The 16,504-nt window shown below is 40.6% G+C and overlaps 1 protein-coding gene across 3 annotated transcripts in view; it reads right to left on the bottom strand.

The window, feature by feature from the left end:
- sh3glb2b (SH3-domain GRB2-like endophilin B2b) overlaps positions 1–16,504 on the bottom strand; it is a 52,926-nt gene that overhangs the window by 8,682 nt on the left and 27,740 nt on the right. The window contains exons 6-10 of one of the 3 annotated variants that reach the window (XM_063210384.1): positions 16,436–16,498; positions 7,775–7,798; positions 5,766–5,855; positions 3,223–3,323; positions 1,409–1,423 (exon numbers count right to left, since the gene is read on the bottom strand). In XM_063210384.1, coding sequence (XP_063066454.1) covers positions 1,409–1,423; positions 3,223–3,323; positions 5,766–5,855; positions 7,775–7,798; positions 16,436–16,498 — 293 coding nt within the window. The remainder of the gene's footprint in view (positions 1–1,408; positions 1,424–3,222; positions 3,324–5,765; positions 5,856–7,774; positions 7,799–16,435; positions 16,499–16,504) is intronic. The other 2 variants (XM_063210386.1, XM_063210385.1) reach the window with 2 other exon arrangements.

Here is a 16,504-nt window from a genome sequence, read left to right as displayed (position 1 = left end):
ACTACTTAAGAGTTTTTGGGAAATGCAGCCCAGGTCGATAAGAGAGAGTGGTCTGATTGTTGCTACAACCAGTACAGTATAAACAAAACAACCCAGCACACCACCTACCATCAGGGAAAAGAACCAGCAGCATCTTATGCAATACAACATGCTTTAGGGACAGTGCCTACACAATCCATCCGCCACTTAAAGGAACAGTCCACAACTTTTTTGATTTTCACATATTTGCAGTATTTCCAAGCATTATTCATGAATGTGCGTATCATTTTCTTCTCAGTTTTTTCAGTACTTAGATATATTGGACCAGAATTATTAGCATAGCTTAGCATAATCACTGGAAGTGAATGGGGGCATTAGCATCAAGCCACAAGTGATCACAGGACAGGATTAAATACCCGTTTTGCACTCTGGTGAATTTTACATATATTTTAAAGTACTTTATAAGTACATTTGATGATGTTTTGTTTGCCCCCATAGACTTGCATTGCTACGCTTAATTTGGCTATATTGTTAAACTAGGCAATGGAAACATATAGACGAAAACTGTATGCATATTCAACAATAATGCTGGGAAATACAGCAAATATGTGAAAATCAAAAAAGGGTGGACTGTTCCTTTAAATATACACTAACACTTTACAGTTACTCCTGGTCTTCCCACTGTAACTTTTTGTTTACTTTGCACTAAAATTCTGTCGACCCATGCACTTTCAATATTCCATTGCTCTTTTCAATGTCTCCAATGTTTTTGTATGTCATTCCCTGTATTTATTTATGTATCCCCCGTTTCTCTTTCATATCCCCCTAGTTTTGTGTCTTTAGTTGTATTGTTGTATATGTACAGTACTGTATATGTGAGCACACCAAGCTATTTTTTGTTCAGCCTCTTCTGACACCCTGGTCAGAATACATTTTTGAAAAAGCACCTTAAAATACTCAAAATATCAGCCCAAACGTTTTGCAACTGAAGCAGACACCTTACAACACAGCAAGAACTTTTGGGATGATGTTTGGAGTGTGTTAAGATGCATTTTATAACACGTAAAACAAACCCATGCCCCATTAGAATGGCTAGAATGGCCAGGACTGAACAAACCATGCTGGACTTTCAAACAATAGCCTCAATTACATGAGACATTTAGATAAGAATTAACTCACTTTAATTCTGAAAAAAGCTTAATTCCCCTTTGAAAACGCCATGTAAACACTTCACAATTTGGAATTAAATGAAAGGTCAAAGTAAACTTGACGGGACTATTTAATTCGGAACTGTCTGAGAACTCTGTTTACAAAGCTGGACTACAATGACAGAGTTATGTAGTGATGACAACCGCATGTAACAGATGTGTCTGCAGCTGGTTACATTTCAAGGCAAGAACAATTTTCCACATTGAACATCGATACTTACGACTCGCCATTCGCACTGTGAGCATGAAGGAAGACAGACAGACAGACAAACGGTGACTTCACAAGACAGTGTAGATCATTTAAAGCCCTATTCAAATCCCAAAGGAAACTAAATAACAAGGCCGACAGGCGGACAACAGATGCGTCCCTCTATGCCAGTTCCAACAATGCAATTTTTTTCCCCAAACACCCCCTGGCCTCTTCCTAACCTGTCAACGCCCCCCTGAGGATGTACTTTTTGTTTATTGGTCATCATGGACACTCCAAATAATGTGGCAGGCAGCAAAATGGCAAGACATGGCTTTATTTTTTGCAGTTTAGGCTATAATAAGCTTATTCTTGGATTTGGAAAAGAACCATATGATTTCAAATTTCACATAGATGAAGTAGGCTACATTACAAATGACCAGACATTTATTAGTATCAACCTTTAGTATCACGCCATTTCAGCATCATGTGCATGTGGGAAATAATCTAAACATCGACAAATAATAAATAAATAAAATCGTTTGGGTGAATCATGTGCTTATGGGTTCACCCTTTAGGTGAATTATGCGCTTATTTTTCAAAACCAGCTTCACCGTCAAGGCACAAAGCAGTGAGCTCCCGTGCCAGAGTTGACCAAATTCAAACGACTACAAAGCAATTACGAAAGACGCGTTATGTCCTGTGCTCTCTCTGAGCGCAGCGAAAAGCACCTGTGGGGTACGAGCCCGCCAACGAAAGAACCTCCCTGTATGTTACGAGTAGACTAACACACCGTATGTCAAATGGCCCAGATGTCTACTTGTAGTTCGAGCACAATGCGCAGCGCAAACTGACTACTGAAAAGGCAGAAGTAAACTCGCTGGGAATATTAAAAGGGAGGCTCGTAGGCTACACACAGACCTCTGAACCCGAGTTTGTGGACTGGAGAAAAGCGGAGGAAAATGTGAATGTTATGAAAGAAAAAAAAGCTAACCAAATGTATGTTACAGGTCCACGTTTAGAGGAAGAGCTGCGCTGCGGGTCGCCTGTCAACTACAGTTGCATGTCGTGGAGCGTTATGCAATGCAAACGCCCCTCTATCCACGCACAAAGGAAAATGTAAATGTTTTGAAAGGAGAAAAGCTATAACCAAATGTTACAGGTCAACGTTTAGAGGAAGAGCTGTATGCGCTGCGGGTCGCCTGTCAACTAACTACGGTTCCATGCCGTGGAGCGTTATGCAATGCAAACGCCTCTCTATCCGAGCACAAACATCTGTGTCAAAAACTGCCTGCCGACTTCTAAATCGTTCATTTCCGCGAGTTTCTGACGAATCAAAATAAAGTTGCCTCCCATTGTCCAAACGCAAAACAATGGCGAAAATTGAATGCCCCCCTCAGTTGTCTCACAATGGTATCAGCCGTCTTGCCTGTTTGGTAATATGTTCTTGCTTGCACGCATTCGCTCCGGTCCAAAATGGCAACTCTGCTGCCTTGTGGCCACAGTAAGGAACAATTGGCTTGCACGCATTCGCTCCGGTCCAAAATGGCAACTCTGCCGCCTTGTGGCCACAGTAAGGAACAATTGAAGGAATGCGTTTCAGACAAATGCGTTTCAGACGGACGGACGGACGGACGGACGGACAGACAGACCCTCTTATAGAGATGCTGGGACGCATCTAAAAATGTGTAAAGCCTCTGCACTAGTATACATAGATGTAATACAACCTGAGAGTATACAAATAAACAGTTCAGGCAAATACAAACATAACATGGGCTTTGTCTAGAGTTGTTTTATACACGGTTTCAGTTCTTCTTTGCTATTTTGGCCTTCATGTGGTTCTCTTACCTTTTCAGTTCCCTCTGAAGGTCTTGCATGTGCTTGTGACACTGGGCATAAAAGACTGCCTGGGCCTCCACAAACTCATGCAGGCAGCGCAAGTGGTTCACCTTATAACAGGAAAACAGAAGTATATTAATACAGTGGGGACAGAGTTACTGAAGGAAGACCAAATGCGTGCGTCATAATGATGCAAATTATCGATTAATTCATTAATCGTTAGTTGATTGACCGATCGACTTGAGATTAATTGATAAGCGCCGTTCCCCCCCCCCCCAAAATGTTTCCTGAAAAAAAACTATTAAATCTAAAAAAAAAAAAAAATTGGGATGAAATACAAAATTTAAATGAATGTGATTTAAATTCTTTCACCCAAAGGTGATTTAAATACTAGAATTGGGACTCTACGCATCATCCCTCACTCAGCTTGCAGGTGCATCACAGTGGGACAGACATCACTGGAAAGGAGAGGCTGCAGCACACTGCAGCTTAGTTTTCAAGGCTTTATTTTGTGCACACACCCAACCAACATTTCGGTGTTGCTACAGCGTCTCCTTTCCAGTGATTTAAATATTCCCACTATACTATTCAAACCCCTCTTCACACACACTCATCACACGCCAATTTCATCTGGGTCATCAAGAGTCAGTAGAATTGACAATGAATTGCTATTAATGTTTTTTAATTGATTAACACATTAATCGATTAAATTTGATAAATTGATGAATTGTTTGCATCCCTAGTGCGTCATCACACGACAGCAGGTGCTGGACCAAAAATTGAAAAGAAAAGCCAGAACCCAAAGGTGAGTTCATCAGTAGATGAAGATTTCAGGCACATTGTCCACATTGAACTCACGTTGTGTTCATCAACGTACAGACTGTTATTTCTTATCATTTTAAATGCATCAATCAATCAATGTCATCGCAAACATTGACAATATTATGACCTGCTGTGTTTTCATTCTCACAATTAAATTTCTATTCATACTTTATTCGGATTGTTCTGATGCCATGTCGATTGTCTGCAGATACTGAAACTAGTTTTATTTTTTTCAAAGGAAAGACCACACCATGCATAGTGTTCTTTTTATCATTGCAAGCTGTGATATGAAATCCTACCCTGAGGTTACAGACAGTGTTGTTTTCTGCTTAGTGAGGGACGACTAAAGAAAATAGTGGCAAAATACAGTATATCACGAAAGTGAATACACCCCACACAGTTTTGCAGATTTTTGAGTATATCTTTTCATAGGAAAGCATTACAGAAATGTAACTTTGACACAATCATTGTGACCTTTTAACAACATATTTAACCGCTTACATTTCTTGTTCACTTGGAAAAAAACAAAATACAGCCATTAATGTTTGAACATGTACTCACAAAAGTGAGTACACCCCAGATTAAAATCCGGTAGAGAAGGGAGAATGGTTTAACCCAGTGTTCTTGAGATTTGAGCTCTTTTATTAAAAATGTGGGTATGTTAGAGCTGAATGAACACATTCTAGTGCAAAATGAAGGTTCAAGCTTTTAAGTGCAACTTATTTCATGTTTTAATGTGCTTCAGAGGCTGAGATATTTAGATTTGAAAAGGGGTGATTGAATGAATGAATGAATGCATGAATGAATGAATGAATGCATGAATGAATGCATGAATGAATGAATGAATGAATGAATGAGTGAATGAATTTATTTAGTCTATTAGATGTAAAAACATTGTATAGCAACAGTAACCATACATTGCAAGGAAATAATAAATAGACAGGGATATACACAAACAAGTCTGAAGACTTATTTCCATTGTGGTCCCTTTTGTGCAGGGAGAGGGCACCTTTTCCCAAAAGGCCTTAGGCTAAAATGGTTTAGGCCCATGCATCTCATCTGATCCATTTTTCCAGAAAGAGAATAAATAAAAGTAGATTCCCATGGCTTCAATCCTATCCTATCAACTATTCCCTCATCAAGGTAATTTTATCTTTCTATCTTTCACATGACATTTCACATACAAATAAATAAATGCTGTATAATATCATGTTGAGGTTCTGACTTGCATGTGTGCTACTAACGCCTAAATTATGATGAAATCATCAAAATGGGTTAAAAGAGTTGAACTTGCAGTATATTAGGCCTGAGGTGATCCTATTTATGAGGATGGTGAGGCTGTGATTCTCTTGTGCTACTAATGCCTGAACTTGAAATAATCAAAATAGAATTGAACTGAAGAGACACTCAATATTATTATACTTACTTACATTATATTAGGTGTGAGATGTTACTGTATATTTGTATTACTGATTATGATGTTACCTTACATTGCACTTAGCTGACACCTTTGTCCAAAGTGACTTAGTTCTTTTAAGTACTACAGGGTATTGGTTACAGTCCCTGGGGCAGTGTGGGGGAAGTGTGAGGTCAGGCGCCTTGCTCAAGAGCAATTCAGTCATGAAGTGAGGTAGGGAGTGAAGTGGTGGGATTTGAACCCACAACCCTCTGATCTAAAGCCCATCTCCTTAACCATTGGGCCACGGTTGCTTGTTAAGGCTGTGACTCACATGTGTGCTGCTGATGCCTTCCAGGAGGAGTCGAGTCACCTCGGCCTGCCTGTCGAACTCCGTCTGGGCCACACGCAGCTCATGCTCGGCCTGTGGTGGCATCATGGACAAGAAGATCACGTACACACGTACACACACACACACAGCCGCCCAAGAAAAATGTTTTGTGTGTTGAGTCACATTTACATGGAAGCACATCACAACAACTTAACATTCAAGAGCAATACAGGCTCCCCACGTGTCCTGGACATTTTTGAAAATGTTTTGAGGCTGTGAAAATATGAAAATAGAAAATAGAATGTCCTGTCTTTTTAGAGGTCCAGTGTGCAATTCAAAACGGCAGAAGAGGATCTGCATATTCATGCAATGAAAACAAATTGTAATGGTACTGGTATTAAATATTCATGAATATGAATGCAGGCTATGAATGAAAAAGGAACAGGAAAGGGCACTAGCACACTATTCTGCCCTGTCTGAAAGCAGTACCAGAGTCACAACAACCAGCGCAATATTTACTCTCTCTTTCAGTGTTTGTTGACATAGCTTTATCGTAAACAAGACCAGATTGTCGTTTTGGAACACCACCCAACTTCTCCTCTGCTCTACACCACAGGTTGCTAGGCTACCTGACGTCACGGCCTTGATATCAGACAGGATTGGGCTTCTCCAAGTTCCCTCACCATGGCTGCTGGCTACAAACACAAGTATTGCATTCCACTCAAACACGCACACACTTTGATGTGCCAAGGGGAATTTTCCCTAATGTTGGGCGTGCGTCCCCAAAGTCTAATCTTAAGCATCATTCTTTACAGAGAAACATTTGGAGTTTCTGTTCAACGCGTGATATGGCTACCCCTGGAGGGTCATCAGGTCAGCCGAACTGACCAGCCAAAACATAGCAAGTTCACTTTTCTTCATGATGAGTCATATAACAACTCAGGACCTTGTTGTGAAAACACAGAAGATCAAGATCAAGATCAAGATCACAAAATCCTCTGGTAGCACCACTGTTGAAAAGTCCTCTCATCAATGCTTTGCCATTTTGATCAAATGGGCACTATGTCAAGATAGTTGAAGAAGGTAGGCCTGCACACTGCGGAATAAGCTCCAAAAAATAAAGTTTATTAAATTAAAATGGCAACGTTTCGATCACCCTGGATCTTCAGGCATATTTTATAGACTTTATTTTTTGGAGCTTATTCCGCAGAGTGCAGACCTACCTTCTTCAACTGTCTGACACTTCTGTCTAGCACCTGCAACAAGTGACTTTGGATGTGCGCGCCGCAACCTACCCAAAACCACTATGTCAAGATATCAATCGAAGTGCTGTGTGTGTCATTACACCTCTAGTGTCCATTTTTTTAATCTGCATAGAAAATTGGCATGCTTCAGTCTGTTAACACTTGTTTTTTTTTGTAATCAGCGAAGCAAAGCATATAAAAGGGGTAAGATTTGAAAGAACTCGGTCACTTCTAACTTGTTTTTCCGCGTTTGGTACTCAATGCCATGTTGAGCAAGCCAAATGCTAACAAACTAATACCTGCCTCATCTCGCCTCACCTCCAGACTGACTGCAGGCACAAACAAAGAATGAACTCATCATGAATTTATGTCAATTCAGAAAAATATAGTTCATTAAGGAGACATGGCGGACTATTCATTTAACAGAGACTGTGTGTATGTCTTTTAGGAAAATGACATACCAATACCAAACTTATAAAATACATGCACACGCTCTATCTTTCACACACACATGCCTGCACAGGCACATACTTGGTACAATAGCAGCCACACAATCACAGCTGCAAATTGCTGCGGTCTCATTTAAATACACAGTAAATCAACTTCTCTGACAATACTGTTTCCTCATATCCTTTGTGGCTTTGGGTGGAAGCAACTCACAGTTCCAAGATTTAAAAAAAAACAAATAAGCTTAGGTTGTGGTTACATCCAATGTGATTACATCCGATGTCCTTATCATAGTTGGGAAATGAGTTCGGAAATACTCACTTTGTCTACTTCCTCGCTCCACAGCTGTCTCATGCAGCATGGAGAGAGAGGGAGGTGGGCAGTTGGAGCAAAAACAAAGTAGAGGAAAGCAAAACATTCATCAGGCAATATTAGTGTCATGCAGGCAACATGAACATGAACATGAATATGCATACACACACACCCTAGAGCTTGTTTTTTTTATACAGCTGCCTTAAGTGGTGGCTTTCAAGGGAAGTGGAAAAACGTGAGATGTGTAGCCTGTTTGGTAACAACAAGGAAAACAGGATAGCCAACTTGTGGAAATGACTCAAACTCCTGGTAGAGAGAGAGAGAGAGAGAGAGAGAGAGAGAGAGAGAGAGAGAGAGAGAGAGAGAGAGAGAGAGAGAGAGAGAGAGGGTGAATCAGTGACAAAACAAATATTTGTAGTTGCTTCTCTTTAACCACTAAGCGCACAGTATGGGACAGGGTGTTTGTTTATGACTTAAGCACCAATACTTCCGTAAGAGACCATGAGTGTGGACTTTTGGTCTAATACCTCCTTAGAGGTGCACTGTGTAGGATGGTGGCCAGAGTAGGTATTGCAACTATGCTGCTCATTGAAATTGCTACCTATTGCCAAACTTGATCTTTTCATGAATATTTAAAGTCATATTTACTAATATGTAGAGCAAATATTACTGAGTATTTACTGAGTAATGAAGTCATATTTAGTAGTATGTAGTAAACCAGCGCCACCTGGTGGACGGCACATTTTTTTGGCTGCGAGTGGGTCTGGCCTCGCATCGTTGTTGTGGTCTACCAGGCTTGCCAAGAGTCTGGCAAACCAATCACAACGCAGAGATTTGTTTTGAATCAAAGCGGGCGAGGTTTTGTGGGAGTGATGACGAAGCTCGCAACGTTGGGAAAGCACATCAAGGAGAAAGATAACGACGCTGATTGGTCAGAGCGCCGTCCTATAGGCACAGACACGGTTTGAAAGACAACGGGTTGTTCTCATCAGCAATCTTCGGATGTACTATTCATCGGGGCCAGACTAAATTACACATTCAATCTCACATTTAGGCTGGTTTATCAAGCTAAGTATGTAGAGCAAATTTTGCAGCTAAAAAGTTGCATTTCTGGAAATTCAAGATGGTGGAGAAGATCCCCCTTTTCATTTCCCCAGTCATAATGAACGCTTAGAATTTGATGGTGCTGATATGTATTTGGTGAACAACGTAACATTTGCGAATGGGCAGCATGAATTCTGGAAATAAACCACAAAAAATATTACACAGCGCACCTCTATGTTGTGTCTAATCTTGTTTCTTTTTAAAATGTGTACTTTGTACCACATGGACCAGGACAACCTACTACTACTACTACTACTAGCAATACTACTGCTACTGCTGCTACTACTTCTACAACTGGTACTACTACTACTATTACTACTTCTCCTACTGCTACCACTGTTGCTGCTGCTGAACCTTCTTCTTTGCTGCTATTATTTAATTATAAGTATAATATAATGCAGGGTCTACACACTGTATGCTCCAACATTCACTAAATACACTGCCATGTTTTTCTGCTGTACATTACCGTTTTTTGTTTTACAGGGCACAGGCATTCAGCACTGCATTATATTAGAATAAGTTCTACGTACATGCAGTGATGGAAAGTAGTATTTGACTCCTTGCCAACTTTGTATTTTTCCCCACTGATAAAGACATGTCCAATCTATAATTGTAATGGTAGATGTATTCTTCTAACATGTACAGATAACAAATATGATCACTAAATGGAGCATGGCTACTCCTACGGGTCTTGACCTCTATGATAAAAAGCTACGAGACTAATGGGACATGTAAAAAGGTGACAGAACAGAGCACCACCTTCCTCTCTGACTCAGAGTTGGCGAAATCCCTGGACAGTGACAACTGTTTTGCCGAGGAAAAAAGGTAGAAGATAGAGAAAACAATTTTGATTAGAGAAGAGGGGGAAAACAGATCATGACTAACACCACGTCTTTCCAAAAATACTCTGGCAGTCTGAATTAAATGTCATGAAAGGCATTCCGGAGAGCATTACGCAATCATCAGTTTTCCCTGATCTGAAAAACGTCTCCTCCTCATGTTGGGGAATGACTGGCTGATGACTCAGACTCTGTGGGAGTGCACATGCTTGGATCAGATAACATCAGAGGGTTGGGAGCAGCTAGAATGGATATCGTGTTTGTTTACCAACTTTATCAACAAGCCTTAACTTGGGACAAATAACAAGGGAATTCCGTGCTCTTTTTTTACAGATCCCCCCACCCCCCCACCACCACCCAAGGTGTGAAAGGCCAAGTTGAGTCAGGGCCTGGGAGACTTGGAGGGATAAGCACAGCTTTAGGCTTCGTTATCCATAATTTGCATGTGACGTCAAACGTTCTAGTGGACGGCTACTGGACGGCAAGTGGACGGCAGAGTGCAGCATTAATGAATGGATTCCTATGGGACTCGCAACGTTTAGTAACTCATGACGTAACTTAGATCACCGATAAACTAAACACCGTAAACACCCATTGTGCTGTGTGTTACAAAAACAGATAGGGTTACAAACCAGGCGTGACTTTTCACTGGTTCTGTGTATGCAACCTGGCAATATTATATTAAACGTTTTTATACACTTAATAGAAATATGTATGGTGTGCCCTCATTTTCCTGATAATTTTTTACTATTTTCTACGTGTGATTATCATTTCTTTACTCTGAATGCTTTTGCATAACGCCCACTGAAAGATACAGTGGCGCGGCGAGCTGCAGCTTGGCCTCAACCTCGTTCTGGCATTGAGAGTCTTGCTGGCAGTTACGTCATAGCGAATCTGAAGTTCATAATGCTGTCAGTCGGTGTCATTAGTGTTGGCTAGCTCGTTCACTTTGACTGCTACCATGGAAGTGGATTTCATAACGAAACTAAGAGCATTTTCGAAGTTGGATTTCCAAGGGGAAAAAAGATGTGATAAAGAATGGAGGACAGACAGAGCTGAAGGGTTTGCTGCTGCAGGTGACCAGTCAGAAGATTAGAACAACCCGATCTCAAAGTGAGTGGTACAACAGAAAATATTTGTTTTGTTATCCGTGTCTCTTGTTTGCAACCGGCGAGAATGTGTGGAAGACCATTAGCATGGGATTTTGTGACTTAAAAATTTACCAAGGAGGTGTCGTGCCGAAAAACGAGTGCCCTCATTGAAACCAATGGAAACCAATGACCAATTTTTCAGATATTTTTTAACCCATTTTTGCAGACAAATCCGACACAATTTAAGATGGAAAGCCTATCAATAAAGCATCCACATTCCTTCTGGAAGTATTACAAAGAGCTGGTTACAATTTCAGTATTATTTCCATAAAAGAATCGAAGAATTGTCATAAAAAAATGTTACGGTTTCATTCAAATAGCTAAGTGGAGGACGAGTAATGTTTCATAAGCATATTTTTAGTTCATAAATTATGTAATTCATGCTGCAAAAATTAATATAATTTTCTCTCAAAAATGTCATGGGTTTCCATGAGGGCACTCGTGTTCTGGTAGGGACTCGCTTTTTGGCACGACAGAGCCTCACGAAACACAAATCCTCGGCTACTCATATTCAATGCCAAATTGCTTTGAAGACGTTTGGGGCGTCTTGTGGCTTTGGATGACCAGCACCGGCTAAAGTAACGTTAGCATGCACAACGCCAAAGTGAAGGAGAACCGTGAGAACGTCTCATTCAGGCAACCTGTTTCAGGAAAGGTTGGCGTTTCGCGGTGGTGATGAGACACACTCTTCGAATCGTAGAATTATGTCGAGCTGATGAATGAGATCTCCGCCATTCAGCATGTTGCAACAGGCGTTGGCATTGAGAAGGACAGGCTTCCAGAAAGAGCGGCGCATGGACCTGATGTACGAGTTAAGGTAAGACCAGTGTTTCCTATGTACAGTGAGTCCAATATGTATTTGATCCCTTGCTGATTTTGCTGGTTTGCCCACTAATAAAGACATGATCAGTCTATAAATTTATGATAATATGTATTCAAACATGGAGAGACAGAATATCAAAAAGAAATTCCAGAAAATAACTTAAAATAATATATTTTAATTTATTTGTCTTTAATTTAGGCAAATAAGTATTTGACCCCTCTAGCTAAAGAAGATAAAGTGCTTCGTGGCAAAGCCCTAGTTGTCTAGCACTGAGGTCAGATGCTTCTTTTAGTTGATGACAATGTTTGTGCATATAGTAGAAAATATTTTTGCCCATTTTTCTTTGCATATTATCTCTAAAACATTAATAGTTTGTGGCTGTAGCTTGGCAAATGGGAGGTTCAGTTCTCTCCATAGAATTACTATAGGGTTAATATTTGGAGACTGTCTGGACTACTTCACGACTTTAATATGCTTCTTATTGAGCCACTCCTTCGTTGCTTTGACTGCATGTTGTGTATTATTGTCATGTTGGGAGATCCAAAAATGGCCCACCCTTCAGTGTAGTGGTGGAGGGAAGGACGTTTGCACTCAAGATTGCACATAACATGTCTCCCTCCATCCATTCGTTGACGATGTGAAGTTGTCCTGTGCCTTGGCCAGACAAACATCCTCAAACCATAATGATACCACTTTCATGCATGATGGTGAGGAGGGTGTTCTTGGGATCATAGACAGCAGTACTCTTTCTCAAAACACATTGAATTGTGATAATGCCAAACAGCTTGATTTTGGTTTCATCTGACTACAGCACCTCCTTATCATATCCCAAACCAGTCTGATGTCCGTTGGCAAACCTCAAGTGGCACTGCACAGGTTCCTTCTGAAGTAGAGGTACCATGTGTGCACTACAGGATTTTAAACCTCTGTGGCATTAAGTGCTACCAGTAGTTTTCTCAGTGATTTTGGTCCCAGTAGCTTTGATATCATTGCCTAGTTCATCCCGTACAACTCTAGGGTGATTTCCTTCCTCATGGTTATCAAATCCCTACAAAATGTCAAATCTTGTATAGAACCCCGGACAGGCTGATGGATAGTCGTTTTGTATTCCTCACATTTTGGAAGAAACGCATCAACAGCTGGGACATTAATACCCAGTCTCTTTCTTGTGGCTTTGCAGCCCATTTAATCTTGTTCAGGTCTAAAATCTTGTCCCTGATATCATTTAACCGCTCTTTGGTCTTTCCCATGCTGGTGAGGTTGGAGTGTGACTGATTTACTCATACTATGGACTGATTCTGCTGATTCAATGTGTCTTTTATGCATGTTAGTATGTACAGGTGTCTTTAATTCAGGTGACAAGTTGATCGGAAGTGCCCATCTGGTCTGTGGGCCCAGAACTGTAATCAGTTGGCAGGGGATCAAATACTTATTTTGCTCGATGAAATGGAAATAAATTAATATATATTCTTTTAAGTTAATTTCTGGATTTTCTTTTTGATATTCTTTCTCTCCCTATTAGAATACATATTATCATAACATTTATTGACTGATCATGTCTTTGTTAGTAGGCAAACCAAAAAAATCAGCAAGGGATCAAATACATATTGGACTCACTGTATCTGTGAGGCCTGTGTTTGTGAGACCCGTGGGAAGAGAGAGAATCCGCCGTGATTCTGTCCCGGTTTGTTCGCCGTGGTGCTCAGTGGTAGTGTTTTGAATCCTGTGTGTGTGTGTGTGTGTGTGTGTGTGTGTGTGTGTGTGTGTGTGTGTGTGTGTGTGTGTGTGTGTGTGTGTGTGTGTGTGTGTGTGTGTGTGTGTGTGTGTGTGTTTGAGCATCCGCCGTGATGCTCCTGTTTGTCCGCCTTGGTGCTGGGTGGTTTATGTGAGACCACTGTTTGAATCCTGTGTGTGTGTGTGTGTGTGTGTGTGTGTGTGTGTGTGTGTGTGTGTGTGTGTGTGTGTGTGTGTGTGTGTGTGTGTGTGTGTGTGTGTGTGTGTGTGTGTGTGTGTGTGTGTGTGTGTGTGTGTGAGTGTGTGAGTGTGAGAGAGAGATCTAATAGCATTTTCTCTACGTTTTAATATGTAGGCCTTACTTATGTTAAGAAAGCTATGACATATGGAACTTATCGGTATGCCTATTTGGCAAATATTTACTAATACTGTAGCTGTATATTTGAAAATCTGATATTGGAAAAGTCAGTGCCTCACCAGCCATAAACTTGACCGCACGTCACTGGATGGACGTATGCTAAGATATTGCAGGCTGTAACGTAAACATGGAATTCATAAAGCTCTTGGTGAAAAAGCAAGGCTATGACGTTCAGACTGTTAAGGTTCAAATGTAAAAATAAACCATGTGTACATGGCGGTGATTTCCCAAGTAGCTTAGGCCTACTCTCCAGCATGATGCTGTCATGTAATGCCCATGTCCGGTGAAGTTGGGACGATTGGTAAACAGTGAATAAAATCAAAATGCTATCATTTTCAAAACATTCAATCTATTCATTAGATGGAGAATAGTGAAAAGACAACATATGAAGTGTTAAAACAGAGAAAAAATATTGTTTTGGGGGACATATGTAGTCATTTCTAATTTGATAAATGTAACACGTCTCAAATAAGTTGGGACGGGGATCAATGAAATTTAGTTAACATCCAAATAAGATAAAACAACAAAGAAGAACATTTCAAAATGAATTGTACTGACGGACAATATAGGTGTCCAGGTATAAGATCATCACAGCGAGGCTGAGTCACTCAGAATTAAAGATGCAAAGGGAATAATTACCATAGTTATTACATACATTTTTGAATTCCCCTTGATTTACCACGATTGAGTGTATATAAGACATATTTTTGTTATTAAAATCATTGTATAGGTTCATGACATCATGAAATATATATTGGCTCTAGTCTCAGTCTAGCACTCCAGGAATTAGAGTTATTGAAAATTGACCATATTAAGAATGATTAATGCGTGCAAATGATACAGGGGTGTAAGGTGTCCTAAGCACCTGAGCTCATTTGAAATAGACTCAGAAGACATGGGAAACTGTCCTTTGCTTACAGAAGTCAGCAGAAGTTGTAGAAGTCCATTCTTTTTGACAATAATAGAGCATTGCACATCCTGTGCTACAGTGAAAATGGACCATCCAACTTGTGTTAGTGCTAACTTCAAAAGTCAGCCTCCATGATGGCATGCGGGTGCAGTAGTGCATTGGTTAAGATGTTCTCACTCATCTGTAGAGTTAAATACAGTGCTGAATGGTATACATGGGTTTTAAACAGCATGAAAAGCCACTCATGCATTATGTTTTGAAGGGAGGTCTTCGTTTACTGCCACATAGTAAGGTCAAATTGCATTCTCTACTATGTTTTAACAGTTTGGCTCCATCTTAAGGACCAGCAGGTGATAAAATGGTGGGCTTTTGGTCAAGACCTGTCATACTGTAAGCACTACAGAAAGGAAAACATTGCAAAACATGACAAGGAATACACCCACCATTTAAGCTGGTGAAATCATGTCCAAGATAGGAATTAACACAGTTTTTTTTATATAAAACCATCTCATCGGTTAATGTATTTAACTGTTAAGTGTTGTCTTTTGTTTTGTTTATAGTCTTCCTCGACATTTGCTGCCTTTTATTGTCCCCGTCCCAACTCTTTTGAGACGTGTACATATGTCCCTCAAAACAATATTTTTTCTCGGTTTTAACACTTAATATGTTGTCTTCACTATTCTGCATCTAATGAATAGATTGAATGTTTTAAAAATGATAGCATTTTGATTTTATTCACAGTTTACCAAACGTCCCAACTTCACCGGAGTTGGGGTTTGTATTAATAAATGGTTCTCTGAACTAGGCCTGTATCCTTAGTCAACCCATTGATGCTGGATGCTGTGTACATTGATTTGTTGTTGTATTGACCTAGGTACCTGGAGCGACACAGCATTCAGGCATGACATATTAGATTTTTTTAGATTAAAAATGTGGGTATGTTAGATCTGAACTTTTAAAACTCATATCATGTTTGTATATGCTTCAGAGACTAGATATTTAGTTATTTGTTTTTTTATAGGATGAGGGCACCTTTTCTAAAAAGGTCATAGGCAATTAGCTGGCATTTTTTGCAGGTGCCGGCTAAAATGGGTTAATATTATTTACATACAGCACTATCCCCATACCAGTATACCCATGTCACCTGAGATATACATTTAGTGGAGACAATATATATAATTAGTTAGACTAGACTGAAGATTGACAGGCGGTCATGGGTAAGCGGTTAGAGCGTCAGACTTGTATCCCAAAGGTTTCCGGTTCAACTCCCGACCCACACACATGCAGGCAGGCCTGCCAACATGGGGTGGGTATGGCAGGCCTGCCAACAGGGGGTGGGTATGGGCGAACAGGTCAGTTGTCCTGGGCCCAGATCAAAGGGGGGCCAAAATTGGAAACCTCAGTCCGCATTACATTGTATGTATTGAGAGGGGTGTTTTTCAGATGATTTTAAGTGTGTGTGTGTGTGTGTGTGTGTGAGAGAGAGAGAGTTCACCTTGTGGGGCATATGTGTGAGTAGTGCATACAACGTGTGAGTTCACCTGCTGGGGTAAGGGTGTCTCTGTGCACGTTTGTGTGTGTGTGTGTGTGTGTGTGTGTGTGTGTGTGTGTGTGTGTGTGTGTGTGTGTGTGTGTGTGTGTGTGTGTGTGTGTAGATTTCTCTACGCTCACACAGACTGTGCGTTTCTTACCGCAGATGCACTGGCTGACAACACATAATTGCGAGGCCTCGTCTCCTGAAAGTCAGGTGCAGCCTACGG

This window comes from Engraulis encrasicolus, chromosome 11, assembly GCF_034702125.1.
Source record: "Engraulis encrasicolus isolate BLACKSEA-1 chromosome 11, IST_EnEncr_1.0, whole genome shotgun sequence".
Lineage (NCBI taxonomy): Eukaryota > Metazoa > Chordata > Actinopteri > Clupeiformes > Engraulidae > Engraulis > Engraulis encrasicolus.
This window is presented reverse-complemented; position numbering and strand designations above follow the sequence as displayed.